Source organism: Lepisma saccharinum, chromosome 5 (assembly GCF_977018435.1).
Source record: "Lepisma saccharinum chromosome 5, izLepSacc3.1, whole genome shotgun sequence".
NCBI classification, from domain to species: domain Eukaryota; kingdom Metazoa; phylum Arthropoda; class Insecta; order Zygentoma; family Lepismatidae; genus Lepisma; species Lepisma saccharinum.
In genome coordinates this window covers 31896131-31911562 of record NC_139233.1, presented here as the reverse complement: position 1 = coordinate 31911562, position 15432 = coordinate 31896131, and the positions used below count along the sequence as shown (strand labels likewise).

General features: G+C 37.7%; 1 protein-coding gene across 4 annotated transcripts in view; it reads left to right on the top strand.

The window, feature by feature from the left end:
* Positions 1-15432, top strand: part of Afg3l2 (AFG3 like matrix AAA peptidase subunit 2) — a 78368-nt gene that overhangs the window by 10345 nt on the left and 52591 nt on the right. For all 4 annotated transcript variants that reach the window (XM_083122404.1, XM_083122406.1, XM_083122403.1 and 1 more), the window contains exons 5-9: positions 965-1130; positions 3947-4085; positions 5982-6100; positions 8692-8813; positions 11838-11991. In XM_083122404.1, coding sequence (XP_082978530.1) covers positions 965-1130; positions 3947-4085; positions 5982-6100; positions 8692-8813; positions 11838-11991 — 700 coding nt within the window. The remainder of the gene's footprint in view (positions 1-964; positions 1131-3946; positions 4086-5981; positions 6101-8691; positions 8814-11837; positions 11992-15432) is intronic.

Below are 15432 nucleotides of genomic sequence, written 5' to 3'. Positions count from 1 at the left end.
CTTTCAATCTTGCCACAGAAGGATTGATTTGATTGATTGATTGATTTGGTGTTTTAAGTCCACTTTATGCACAGTAAGGCTAATCGGGACTGGATCTACAGTTTAAAATGGGATCCGAACCACTATGTGCCTCCACCGGGTATCAAACCCGGGACCACTTGATTACAAGGTGACGACGACAGAAGGATTGAAATGTATTGTGTGGCAGTTTTTCGAAGGTTGACTCTTTTTCACACATTCCACAAAATTACTTTCACACAGTCTAAATATCTGGAAATCATTCAATATTCAAAGTTTCATTTATTTTGTACCAGTGTTGTGTGTAAAAAATGGATTTTGTGGTTAAATAACAGCTGTTTTAATATCCTGGTGTAATCCTTGTATATTTTAAATGCAAAAACTCTGAATTAAAATTGTTCGTAACTTCAGTCTAATATTTTTATTCAAAATATTAATCAAAACGTTTACAAAGTATGAATATCAACTTCCATCAAAGTTGTCTCCAAAGTTATTCTCCATCAAAATATATCTGTGTGTATTATAAGTGTGGCCGCGGTGGCTCAGTCGGTAATGCGTCTGACTACCATGCTAAAGGTCCCGGGTTCGATCCCCGGCCGGTTCAAATCCGGGAACTTTTCTAACGATGGAAGCGGCACCGGCGCCCACCCAGCGTCGAATAACATGGGTACCTGGGGGAAACCCTGGGGGGTAAAGGCGGTCAGGGGTGTGATGCTGATCACATCACCCCCACTCACGACCGGATCAAGAAAGTATGGGGCATTACCCCCACACCCCTATACGCCTTCATGGCATGGTGCTATGCACAGGGGAGCACTTTACTTTTTTTTTTAGTGTATTATAAGGATTGTTCATATGAACCCTAAAGACCAGTAATTTTTCCTCTTTAGATTAAAAATAGTTGGTAGGATGATGATAATTACTGAAACATTTTATTTCTTTTCAGAGTATGTTGTGGTTTAATATAGGTAGTGTAGATTCTTTTGAGAGAAATCTTGAGAATGCACAGGTTGAGATGAATGTGGAACCTCCAAATTTTGTCCCTGTAATATACAAGACTGAATTAGAAGCTGCCAGTATAACAGGAATTCTTCCTACATTGTTAATTATAGGTAAGTGAAATCATCCTACACCATATGTATGTGATTCACTTTCATAAAATTGTATGGTGAAAAACAAAATGTTCAAAAGGTGTCAAAGCTAATCAGGACTGAACATACTGTTGTAATGATAGAATCACCACATGATCCCTTTTTTTTTATTAGTTTTTGTTTATGTTCAATATTAGTTTTTGTTTAAAGACAGTAATACTTTTTTTAAATGCAGTTTCCAAGATAACGTGTTGTAGAGTTTGTCCTTTCAAACATAATGGGGATGGAAAATTCCAGTTTACTTGCTTTTTTTTATGAATCGCCTATATAAGGGGATCGATTGAGTAACAGGGTTTGGCATTCTTACATTTTTTGAGCAAGAGGTTTGTTTTCCGGAAGGTTCTCTCAGTGCCGGTAGAGTGGCTTAGAAACGAAAGAAATGGGGTTCAAATCAATACGCTTACTATCACAGATGATTAAATTCTATGATTAATTTTTGGTCTTGTGACTCAAGCCAGCTGTAATTAATCTCTATTTCCACAAATGAAACCAATAAAGACACTTTGTAATGGTAGAAGAAAACATTTAATATATCACCATATACAACAGCTCGCCTCCCATCACATACACTCATAACAAAATAGAAGAGTAGTGCATCGTGCTGTTTTACCCAGTCAATACCGGATGGAAACACACGAAGATCGCAGGCTGCAAATGCCCATCGTCATACACTAAAACACTAGTTCATATCTAATTTCAGTATTGTCTTTACCGATGCACGTTAACGGTCTTTAAAAATCTGACTATTGGATCAGTACACAAAGCAAATTTTGAAGCACAAACTTGGTGAAGCTAGGAGAAAAATCTTTTCTCCTCCAATAGGTAAGAATGCTGATGCGGGAGTGTCTGTGAGAAAGAAAACTTTCTCTTACTAGCCGGTCCAAGCACTGCACGGGAACTGCTTTTAACACAGTCTTCACCCTTCAGAGTTTCTGCATCTTACCGCACCAGGGGGAATTGTCCTCCCCTCCTATTGGTCAGTGGGCTTTAACTCCACCCACACGTGATTTCATGTTTACGCCAGGGAGAGATGGTAGCGTTGCACAAAAACACAACAAACCCTTGTTGGTGAGGTGATTTGGAGAGTGAAAAAGTATCTGATTCGAATTAATTTAGACCCACTGTAAATTGCTGCGAGCATCACTTTCGACATTCAGTTTGGTTTATCACTTCCTTTGGTTACTTTAATGTTCTGAATGTGTTGACATATTTCGTATAGATCTTGGAGCGCTGTTAAAGTTCAAAATTTTGGTATTTCTCATGCTGTCCATAGATGTCAGAATCGTAGCCGAGCCGTCTGGAGGTCGGAATTTAGTATTTTGGCTCATGTTCTTTTACAAGTCTGTATGTAGGTTTCTCGGCACCTCGGAGAGGTTCGACTTCAAGATAAAGGTGAGAGTCGTGTTCTAGCAGGAGTTATTTGGATATTTATAAATTAAACTTCTGAAACTCTGTCGTTAATGGTCCTCCCCTGCTCACCATCTGTAGAGTACAAATTTTTATGGTGACTGGCCCAAATGAATATTGGAGGGAGATCGGAGTTTATTGCAGGATCACACTGGTTTCCTTATCTTGACGTAGGCACGGTGATTAAATGGATGGCTGGGTCCGTGGGAAGAATGCTGGTTCATTAGAGACGGTTGTGTAATTTCTCAGAGAGCAAAAGAAATCTTGAAGTTTGAAGCAAGATCGAAATGGTAATTTGTACATCGGTTATAGGCTGTGGCTAGTCCTAGAGCTAGCGGTCACGGGTCAACCATTTATTTCATGGAAATGCATAGATAAGTCCACACAATTTTCTATTCGTTTCGCGACAAGCTAATGCTTAGTTGAATGGGAGAGATTTCGTAATCATAAGTGGATTGAGAGATGCATTTATTTTTAAGTATATCTCTACCGTTGTCGAAAAGCCATACACTTTGTTGCACGAAATTATTAATTTAAAATAGTAGATTCGACACTATCAAGGTGTCTGGTTTTTATTTAATCTGGTATTGAAGAGACAGTGACAGGGTCGAAAGAGAATCAAGAAGAGTGCATAATTAGTTGTTGTAATTTCAAACAAGTTTTGTCTCTTTTTGCTTGGCAATTTATAAAACAAACAAGAAAGATAGGAAATTAGAGACACATATCATGTCTACAAGTGTCCAGCTTGAATGCATTTTTGAACTAGTACTGCTGGTCTAGGCCAGCGTACAAACCACTCCTATAATTAATTAATTTAATTAAGGAGGATCATGTCAATGTTTATTTGGAGGTTATTTCTTTTGTAGCTTTTTTATATATTTAATCAAGAAATGAATATATTTTTATTATATATTCTTAAACTGAACATCTGGGCTATCAAAGATAAAAGAACTGAGTTTTCCCCTAACCATGGTAAAGAATATGGTAGTTATTCAATGTATTTTAATTCGACTGAACAGTTTTTGATTGATTGTGTAATGCTGACTATTTGCCTGGGGAAGTAACGTAAACCCATAACAGGTAGAGCTGGTTACTTCCTCCTGAAGGAAATAAAGCATAATACAGTTTAAAAATGGGATCTGAACCACTAAGCAATGTTCCTCACCTGAGGATTGATCCTGAATTCCCTTGATTATAGCTGGATACATTGATATTCACGTGATTATATATGGTCAATGGCAATAGGAAAGGACAAATTATGCAGTCATCATAATTGATAGAACACTGGATTTTCTACCAAGTTGTAAGTTATATCCATAAAGCTGCTTTAATATGGTACCTGATAAATTAATCATGTGTATTATTTCCAGGTTTTCTGTTGTATATGATGAGAAGATCGGCTGAGGTGATGGGGGCTAGAGGTGGAAAAAAAGGTGGAGGTTTGTTTGGTGGTGTTATGGAGTCAACAGCCAAGCTTATCAATTCAAATGAAATTGGAGTGAGATTCAGGTGTGTTTGCTTTTTTTGTGTAACCCATGGTTATTGTAATGTGAAATGTTATAAGTTTTTGAACAAATTATAGTTCCCTGTACTTTTCCACAGCTTTTTCACTAAGATGATTTCTCTGATTTTTTTCAGTTCAGTGGGAACCCTGACTGAGGCTAGAGGTTCAGGTTTGAACTTGAAACTAGTTCCAAAATATTCATAGATAGTGAAAATTTTAATATTTATTCATGCAGTGATTGTTTGAAAGTGTTCCATTATGACATGTTCTTCCTGTCCATTTTCTATCGCAAGTTATTTTCAATCACTTTTCTACATCTTGGGTTTAACACTATGATGAAGATGAGTGATGAAATAGATGATGGGACAAACAAAATTATATATCTGTAAGTTATCCAAGTTCACACCTGAACCTCTAGCCTCAGTCAGGGTTCCCGCTGACCTGAAAAAAATCAGAGAAATCATCTTAGGGAAAAAGCTGTGGAAAAGTCAAGGAACATTTCATGATTGAAGATGTGTATAAATATGCATATTATATTTTATTCTTCTTTTGTCAACACTGTTGAATGAACTTCATTCATTTAATTAGCACATGAATTTGGAGAGTTAATATTTTTCATGTTAAGGGACTTTAGACATGTTAAGATATTAACAAGCCCACAATATGCTTAAGTATCCACATACCTCTTTATTTTGCTTGATTAATTTTCGGTGACCACTGCCACCATCTGCATCGGAACGAGTAGAATCGAACAAAATATTCAAGTATGCAGATACTGAAGCACGTTTCGTGTGTATATTAATATTTTTATTAAAGATCACGCTATACCACTTTGACGTAATACTCTTACCAATTTCCATTCATGTTTGAAAATTGTAACAATTAAAAGTTATTCAAAATATTTAATAATATTAGTGGGTGAGTATCCATCCCACTCCAATTGTAAGCATGAATTTACCATATTTTTGCTTCAAAATATTCAAGAATTACATCAGAATATTAAAATATCTGTTATGTACTCACAAAATATAGTTTTTCACACAATTTTGGTGCAGAAATTTGGAAACTGCAAATTTTGTGTAATTTCCATGATAATTAGACCTTGTGAAAGTGTCCAGTGGCATTTTTCCAGATACTGTACCATGAAAGACCAAAATGCCAGACAAATATCAGCTGGTATTGTTAAATAAAATCCAACCACTACTTTCCAATATCGACTCAACCATATTTTTTATATCAGTATGTTAAAAACATTATAAAATGTTCTGGAAAGTTATTTGAAAATAAATGAGTTGGAACCTCGATAGAGCATTGACCACTCTGCTGCTTAGGTCAGCAACGTACGGTACCATTGGCTATTGAGAATCAAGGAACAGAATACAAGTTACAATATGAAACTTGATGGAATACAATATTAATTCTTAGGACACAGAAAGCTAGTGCTCATTGTTTACGTATTGTCTCTTAAACTACATCAGCCCTAGTGGAGACCTGATTTAATGGTGCTCTGCTTTTCTTGCTACTATTCACCACATCAACATTTTTGGTACAAAAACTGTGTACATTGCAAATTTAAATTCAGTATGTAAATGTCATTTCAGTATTGTTAGGGTGAATGAAGTCTGTTCCCCCTTTTTTTTTAAAGTTTGCATGTTTTACACACAAATATTGTTCATGTAGTCAGTCAATAGAAACGTCAACTAGTTATTGAATTTATTAGTAAATTTCACAGTACAGGATTTCCTAGAAAAGAACTAGTGAAAAAGAAAATATCACAACTTTGAAACACCGCTGTAGTGCTTTGAAATTTACATAATATGATAAAGAAACGCATCCTTTATTCTTATCAACGAGTTACTTATCTGTCCTAACTCTAATTTGGATATTTATGTGCTTTCCAGGGATGTAGCAGGCTGTGAAGAAGCAAAACTAGAGATAATGGAGTTTGTAAATTTCCTAAAGAATCCTCAGCAGTACATAGACCTTGGAGCTAAAATTCCAAAGGGTGCCATTTTAACAGGTATTTTTTCAAAAACAATTCCTTCTCTATCTAATTGATACTTCTGACTCATATTTGGTTTTAGCACAATATTTAAACTGTTTCAAAGGCCTTCAGCTGATGATATAATAAGTTCAGTGTTGGTCCGGGCACAGGTTGATTTTGATTTAAAGTGTACGCCTCTAAACCAATTCACCTTTATATCAGATCTATATATACTATAGTACTGATTAATCTCTCATCTTTAGTGTATACATAATAATTTACCTAGTCTAGCCATAAATACTATTACACACTATTTTGTCAATAAGTTGAATATGTTTTAAGATTTTTATATTTTCTTTTAGTATGTTACACTTACATATATTGCGCACAAGTAGCACGAATCAGTTTTCAAAATGCCCACTTTTTGCCCTCACACTGGCTCGAAGTTCTCTCTGGCCAGACATCTGTTGCAGCACGGATGGTCTCGATGGAAAAGTTCACCACTGCTGCCATGAAGGACCGTTTCAATTACGGGCGTCTGTTCTTGCAGACAATCCCCTCTACCACAGTTTGTAGTCCTGGGGATTTTGATCAGGACTAGCAGATGGCCAATCAACAGTGGAGGTGAAATCAGGTAGGTTGGCCTCCAGCCACCGTTGTGTCATCCTCACTTTATGACCTGGGGCAGAATTTTTTCTGGAAGCTCCAGGGTTCATTGTAAAACATTGTTTGTTCAACGGCATCACGAGAGTGGTTCAGGACACTTTCTACATTAACTTTCACAATGTTTTTTAAGCTCTTTTCACAAAAATGAAGCCTGGTGGAACCATCCTAGCTCACCCCCCACCAAACCATGACTAAGGAGGGCTGGTGGCATCTCTGTACTTTGGGAACTCTCTCATGAACTTCTTGAAGCATACACCCTTTCATTTTTCCAGTTAAAACTTTCTTCAGTGGTGAACACTTTCTCCTCAGTGAAGAGGATCCTGTGATGCAAATTGTTGCTGCAGGAGCCATCATGATTTCAGTTCCCTCTGCTTCTTCAGTTGTGGCATCAGGAAATGTCCAGTACTCTACCATAAGCTCCTATGTCCAAGGTCTTCATTAAGTACCCTGGACAATGATTGTTGTGAAATGTTCAGCTTCCGTGCCATTATCATTTGCTTCCGGATGGGATTTTGACGGACGCGAGCCACCACTTCTTTAGCAGCTGCACAGTGTGAAGTCTACCAACTCTTGAGCGATCTTTCACACTACCAGTCTCAGTGAATCTCTGGATTGTGGGATACACAAACCTTTTGCTGATCTTCAGGTTTTTTAGGGGCTGTAAAATTTCATTGGGTGACTTTCCAACCATATGCAGAACAATTACGGCTACTCTGTTTTGATATTCGCCCTACTCCATGCTAAGCACAAGAAGATACACACTTACTCTTTCATAGTTGAACACACAATGGCCAGGAGTGAGTTTCAGCACAAGCATGGTTCATAAGCCTGACTACCGGATGTATAGTCCAAGCAGAAAGTTTGTAACAGTGTTTATGGCAAAACTGGATATTCCATGTCAAGAGTGAACTTCTTGAAAAATGACAAGATTTTAGATATCACAAATTCAAGCCTACGGTTTTGTTGCCTTGAGGGCATGAGGTACACTTTCACACCATGTGTATATTTTAGAGCTGAGCTGATATTGATGACAATGTGTTGGTATCAGAAAGTATTGGTTGGATATTTATTTACCAATTGTGGCCAATACTTTTCCGGTATTTTGATCTTGCGAGATCGCAAAAATGCTGCTTGACACTTTTACATAATTCCATCACCTTGTAATCAAGGGTCCCAGGTTCGATACCTGCTGGAGGCAGAGAGTGGCTCGGATCTCACTTTAAACTGTAGGTCCACTCCCGATTAGCCTTTCTTTGCATAAAGTGGACTTAACAACAAACTCAACAACGACACTTTTACAGAGTGTAATTATCCTAGAAATTTAACAAGATTCATAGTTTCCACTTATTTTTCACCAATATTGAATGAAAAAGCAGTATATTTGCGATTACAAACCAGGGTGTAAGGGGTGATCCTTTGCGAAAACACCCATATGTCAACCTCACTTCCATGTAGTACACCCTGGACCTCATTGTTGCAGGCTAATAAGGCTCTGGCAACCACTATAATCCTCTGTAAGAATTGTGTTTACATCTGTATGGGTTTGCATTTGTCCCTTCATCCACTTCATCTTATCATTCCCCACTGGTATAACCTGATACCAATACATAGGCACTAGTATCGGCCCAACCCTAAAAGAAATTGGTAAAACTATAAGTTACAGTTCATGGTGAGTGTGATAAATCTGGCTTTAATGTTCTATAGGTGATGTACTGTATTCCCGTTTTACAGTTTTAATTGTTTTATCCTATTAATTTCGAAGGAAACTGCCTCCATTAACAAAGATTTCTCTGTTAATGAAGGCCATGGTCCGTCGAAATTAATCAGAAAAACCAATTAAATGTGCAACACAGAAATACGGTACATCTCCTGTGCAATATAAGTTACAAATTATCATAATTGTTAGCAAAGTGGATGTTGCAGTCTCATAATTTCTGATGTTTCTTTGTCTTCGCATATAGGTCCTCCAGGAACAGGGAAGACATTGTTAGCGAAGGCTACAGCAGGAGAAGCCAACGTGCCTTTTATAACAGTTTCTGGGTCGGAATTTCTTGAGATGTTTGTTGGCGTTGGTCCATCTAGGGTACGTAGCCATTTTCCTAGCATGGAGATGAACACAAAGTAAACTGTTCAAAACATAACATAATTGACTAACTTTGAGTGTTTGTTCATAGGAAATATTTGAGATTAAATTAAAAATTGAGCATTAGTTTTTAGGGATGTTCTGTTCTTTTCTAGCATGTTTAGTTTGTAATGTGTGCTTTCTTGCCATATTTCAAGAATGTGCGTAGGAAATATTTGGCAATATTAATGTATTAGCCATTTCTGACATCTCATACCTACATAGTTTAGTTTGCTCCTCATGTCATTTGATATATCCATGATGCGCACCTTCACAGACGTTTCTACTTTTCCATCTACTCTATGTGATAAAAAGTATCCGGACACACCGCGAAACGTGTGTTTATCATAGAGGGCGACTCAGTACTGCCATCTACCACGTGGAACACATAGTCAACTAATCAGAAGCCTGCAGACAGTGTGAGACAGCAGAATGGGTTGGTCTGAGGAAGTCACAGACTTTCAACGTGGTCAGTTGGTTGGGTGCCACTTGTGTAGGAAGTCTGTGTGTGAGATTTCCACCCTCCTAAACATCCCTCCGTCCACTGTTTCCAATGTTATAGTGAAGGGATGTGTACAACCGAAAGGCGTGCAGGCCAACCTCCCATGTTGACCTCCAGAGACCATCGAGTGTTGAAGAGGGTCGTACAGCATTATCGTCAATCATCCATCATCATCATCACACAGGAATTCCGAACTGCATCAGGATCTACGACTGTTTGGCGCAAGGTGCGGCAACTTGGTTTCCATGGTTTCTCCTGAAGGGGGCTTGGCCCCCTTGTTGCTTTACATGGCAATGTCACGGCACAAGCTTACGTTGACATTTTAACAGCTTTCATGCTACCTACCGTCGAAGACCAGTTCAGGGATGACCATTGTGTCTTTCATCACGACCGAGCACCCGCCATACTGCAAGGCTTGTTGGGTTGTGGTTTGACGACAACAACGTCCCACTAATGGACTGGCTTGCGCAGAGTCCTGATTTGAATCCCATAGAACATCTCTGGGATGTTTTGGAATGCCGACTTCGTGCTAGACCACACCGATCCACATCAAAACCTCTTCTCATTTTGGCACTCTGCGAGGAATGGACTGACATTCCTCAGGAAACCTTCCGGCACCTGATTGAAAGTATGCCTGTAAGAGTGAACGCTGTCATCAAGGCTAAGGGTGGGCCAACACTGTATTGACTACCAGTGCTCCCGATGGAGGGTTGCCCAAACTTGTACTTTATTTTCAGGTGGGTGTCCGGATACTTCTGATCACATAGACTATTTTCAGTTCATACAAACACTATGCTTTTTTTTTTTCTCTCTCTTTTTGTTGGATGTGTGTTTATTAGGTCTAAGACAATACCACTTATATTGGATACCAATACATTATCTGTTGCCATGGATACCAATCCTTGGAAATTGAAACAATCTAAAGTATTCTAGAATTTATGACTACCATACCCTAGTTTTTGATTGAAATTATACTTTATCAATCGATCAAAGTTTTATTGTAAAATATTTATAATTTCACATGATAATTATTTAATCCCAAAACCCATTTCTCCCCATAATGCTGAATTTTTTATTTTACCTGGGATATTTAGACACTCAAAAGTATCACACAGCATTTTTGCAGAACCTTCAAGTTTCCCATACTCCACTGAAGTATCACCAGTATAGGTAATTAAATTTGAACCAATACCTTCTGATACTAATAACGTAATATCGGTCAATATCAATGAACTGGCATTAATATTAGCTCGGACCTATTTTTTATACAACACTGCACATCACTCCATGATATTTTTTATCTTTCCCTCAACATATTTTTTAATTCATGATGGATGTGCTAAACGCGGTTTAAGAATTACTCATGTGAAATTTCACTGCTTTGTGATGCGGTACCATCTCTTCTCCAGATGCCGTTCCCTTAGTGAATGAAGACAAATTGTCTTCAAAATTGGAAATATTCATTCATTTAATTGTGCAATGCGGAAATATGAAATTTCATGTGAGTAATGTTTTTTAAGTATTCCAGAGGTGTTTGTTTTCTTTTGTGACGTCAAGAGCACAACACCTTTAAGGCTGCAGACAAGGAACTGGGCACAATTTCCTTCATGTTCGATACCCGGTGGAAGCACATAGTGGTTCGGACCCCACTTTAAACTGTACGTCCAGTTCTAATTATCCTATCTGTGCATAAAAGTGAACTTGAAACAAAAACACAAAACAATTCCCTTCATATCGCAGCTTCTGGGAAGAAGAAAAACAACAGAGCAGTGGTATTTTGTGTACTAGAAGAAGGGTAAAAAAATTGCTGCGACATGCCAGTGCAGAAAGTATAGTTCATTTCCATGCTCAGTGTGTTGAATAAATACAGTGGAACCTGAATTTTATGTTTTTGAGAGGACCAGGCTGAAAAAACTTAAAATGCCGGGGAAAATGTAAAATAGAGGAAAAATTTATAACATTATAATCCATCAAGATTGAATGTATAATGAGGGAAAATGTAAAATCCGGGAACATAAAATTGAAGTTGCACTGTAACATTTTGAAATATGTTCTCAATGAATGCAAAACTTTGTCAGTATGCACAGTAGTTTTCTTTGTATTAAGTATTGCATGAAGTACTGTAGAAGGTGTATAGCAGAACATCTAAATCGTAGTCAGATGAAACTGTCGGTGGTAAAAATTCGTAGGCAGATGGGTAAAATATTTTGTTAGGAATGCATTGATAGTTACTTTTGCTGTTAACAATGAAGTACTGATGTAAAGCTTATTCATACTCGCAACAATGAGCACTGAATTGTTGCAGTGCATGCCACTGAACATTTACTTTCCCACCCTCCAATCTCTATCACAGTTTCTGCAGGGCAATACCAGATTTTGTCTGCTTTGTCATCATCACACTTTAATTTTGAGATGTTTCATTAAGTTTTCACTTATATGTTCTGTGCCACTTGCTGCAGTTAATTCTATTGTACTTCTTCCAGGTAAGAGATATGTTTTCTATGGCAAGGAAGCATGCTCCGTGTATATTATTCATAGATGAAATAGATGCTGTTGGAAGGAAGAGAGGAGGCAGGAGTTTTGGTGGACACTCTGAACAGGAGAATACATTAAATCAGTTGCTAGTGGAGATGGATGGTAAGTACCAGTTATCCTCTTTTTTTTAAAATTTTATTTATTTATCATTATTATTTTGTACTGTGCTTATTATAATTTTCAACTTTAAATGTGAGAGAATGCCCATTATCTCGGTTCACATTTAAATGCTAAACTTTTCATGGATTTCACAATTTGATTGTAATTTGTCTGTGAAGATTGTGTTGGAGATTGTGGAACCATGCACCAAGTGTGCAAATCAAAATTTTGTAAGTAGAATCAGGAGAAAATCAGTTTAGATTACAACACTGGCACTGTTTTTTTACGGGGTGTTTACAGTAAGGCTCAGAAGTCATAGTTATATGAAATTGATAAAGAACAGGACTCAAACCTGGAACCTTTGATGGTGAGCAGATTGCCATTTGACTAAAGGTTTCTAAATCCATTTAAAGTCCATTTTATGCTCATAGAGGCTACTTGGGGATGGACCTGCAGCTTAAACTGGAATCAGAGCCACTGTACACTTGGCCACTGAGGTGGCTCAGTTCCTCATGGTTTACAAACTCGGCAGAAAGTCTTCTTCATATGATACATACAGCAGCCAAGCAAGACATGTTGAGCAGTCAGCTCACTAAAAGGCCTAAATTCAGGAAACCGTTCTCGTGAGTCATCACTAAAAACACATTTGTGTTTTGACATGATTCAGATCACTGATCAACAGAACTTCACTTCTCCACTACCATATAACAACCAAGAGTACAGCAGTTAAAAATTACTGTTTATTTCTGAATTCTGTCATGAAATTCAAATCAAAGTAAGCTGCAGCGTGTCACATATTCTTACCTATTGTTAGAAACTTGCTGCACACCACGAGCCGCAGAAGATGTCACAAATGCTTTGAAATCAAAACCTTACATGGCGAGTGGCGACAACAGAAGAGATGCAAAAGTCCAACAATTTTTCTTTGTTGGAAGAAAAAAGTTCTTCTCTTTGTGCTTGCAAGAAATTGAAAATGGAAACAATATTAACAATTATGTACAAATAACATTTTCTTACTAATCTTGTTACTAAGTTAAGCAGTTGTCTTTATCCCAGAAAAGAGGATATTTCCAAATTATCCTAAATCCTACTCTGACCATTTTTAGCACCTGAAAAAGAGGATTTGTCCAGTTAAAAGAGGATTTGTAGTGACTTGCGTCACTGCACCGGTTACAGCGAGCCCACATGTATTTCTCACTCAGGGTGCACTCCCCCAACCCTAATAGTCTATGGGCCAGCTAGGTATTCCGTATAATTTAGGGGTACTAATTTTCCTTGGTTCCACAGTTACGTGTGTGTGTATGGATAATAAAAAAACATGATTGCCATTTCAAAGTGCTATCTAATAGAAATGGCGGCCAATCCAAGATGGCAGACGTTAACTTTTGAAAAAATGACTACGTATTTCTCGGAAGCTAATGGTCCGATTTCAATGTACTTTTTTTTTTTAAATGAAAGCTTGAGATGTGTTCTATATTTGAGCTTACTTTAGATTTTTTGATATTAGCAACCATTAATTAGTAACTCACAGATTAGCAAAAAAATATCTTGTTTTTTACTAATAATTTTATGTTTATCATTATATTACCAATAACCTAGGCATCTGCGAAGAAAGTGTTCCAAACAAAAATTGTAGTGTAAACTCTTGTATTTAATTTAACATTTTGCACTTGTTGGTTTTGACTTCAGAATTCATGAAAAACAAATTGATTATGTAGGGTGTGCAGCGAATGCTTCTAGCTGGATGTTCGTTTAGTCCTACTTAATCACACCTATTGTAACCGGTATCGACTTTGATGATGATGATTATTATTATTAGTGGTAGTAGTAGTTGCAGTACTAACTATATATTTTATTTATTTGTTACCAGTCTGCATGGAAGAATGTTATTGATTAATTGAAATTAAAATTTTGGATGCGTCAGAACTTAGGCTACTTGCACCCATCACATTAAAAGGAGCCAAGCCCATTACCATAGATAAAATAATCAACATGTGTCTGTCAGGGCATAAATCTCCTTACCCAGGTTAGAAACGGAGGCTGTATAAGGACATTCAGCACATATAAGAACACGTCACTGCCCTACACAGGATTTTACTGGCCTCAGGTCCAGATGCCTGAGCATCGTTGGACTGCAAACCTGCAGTTTTCAGAGTGTACTATGTGGAAGTGAGGTCATCATTTACTTGTGTTCAGAAATGGTCACCCCTTACATCTTACACCCAGGAAGAACATTAGAACATGCTAGTACGGTTTATTAGTTGTACAGTCGAAACGTGTGCTTTCATGAAAGTGAAATCTATAAAAATAGGAGGAGGACCAAAGAAGTAGGTATATGTGGGGAGTTAGCATCATCGAATGAAGTGCATCCACCAAAAGACATGCCACTTTTGGCTAATCCCGATGATAGGGATGAGTGATGATCTAGTAATGAAATTTATGAAGGGAGACTCACAAACAACACTGATGCCCAAGGTGGATTCGAACTCTGGGCATCCACACAGAGAATTTGGTTTCTCCTTAAATTTTTCTAGTATTGACCATAGGTATTTATTTCGCCAGGTAATCTGACTTTGAATTTGCTATTTGCAAACTGTGTGAGGGTTGATATCATATTAGAAGATAGAAGAGGACTTTTTGGATAAGGAAGAACCTATTCATGAAGGTGCTTAACACATAAAGATAGGTGTATAGAAAAATCCGAAGTCTGGCCCCCCTCATCTCAAGAGATTCACATAAATTATGTAGTCGTACATCTTCCATTGATATCCTTTTTGAGGAACCTTAGGAGATTCATCACCTCGAAAGCCTAAACTAGTATGCTGCATTGCACAAAATATATGTGCTAATTCCAAATGTACATACCATTTCGACTCTGAAATATGTTGTCCAAGCCTAGACTGCATGGAAACATTTAGGTAGTTTCAATTTTATATCACGGAGGCCATGGATCTAGAGTAAACTTTTACAAATAGATACAGCGTTGTGTAGGAACAACTCTCCATAAAGCTTTACAAATGATGTAATCTTCTGTACATGAAACTGACCTTGCAATCATGGGCAGCCGCTCATAAGGATGATACAGATGCCGCACTGCCGTGTGTAACCACAAGTGAACAAACATTACATTAACATTTATATATTAGCTTTTACATTGTCTGAATTGCAAATATTCCATTGCTTATAGATCGTTGGTTAGTTGGTTCTGTATTCATTCTTCCGCGACAATTGTGAAGTTTGCACGCGACTGTGTGGGGGAATATGAAACTTCGAGAGAAATCTGGCGGGACACCATCCTCCCATTTTACGAGAGGTAGAGCATTCTCAGGCACGGCCGCAGAGGGGAAAGAGGTGAGGGAACTGGGGGAATAACACACGCGGGATCTGTGGCTGGGAGGACAGAAGGTTTGTCATCCGAAACCCACCCCCTAGGTGAAACTGGCC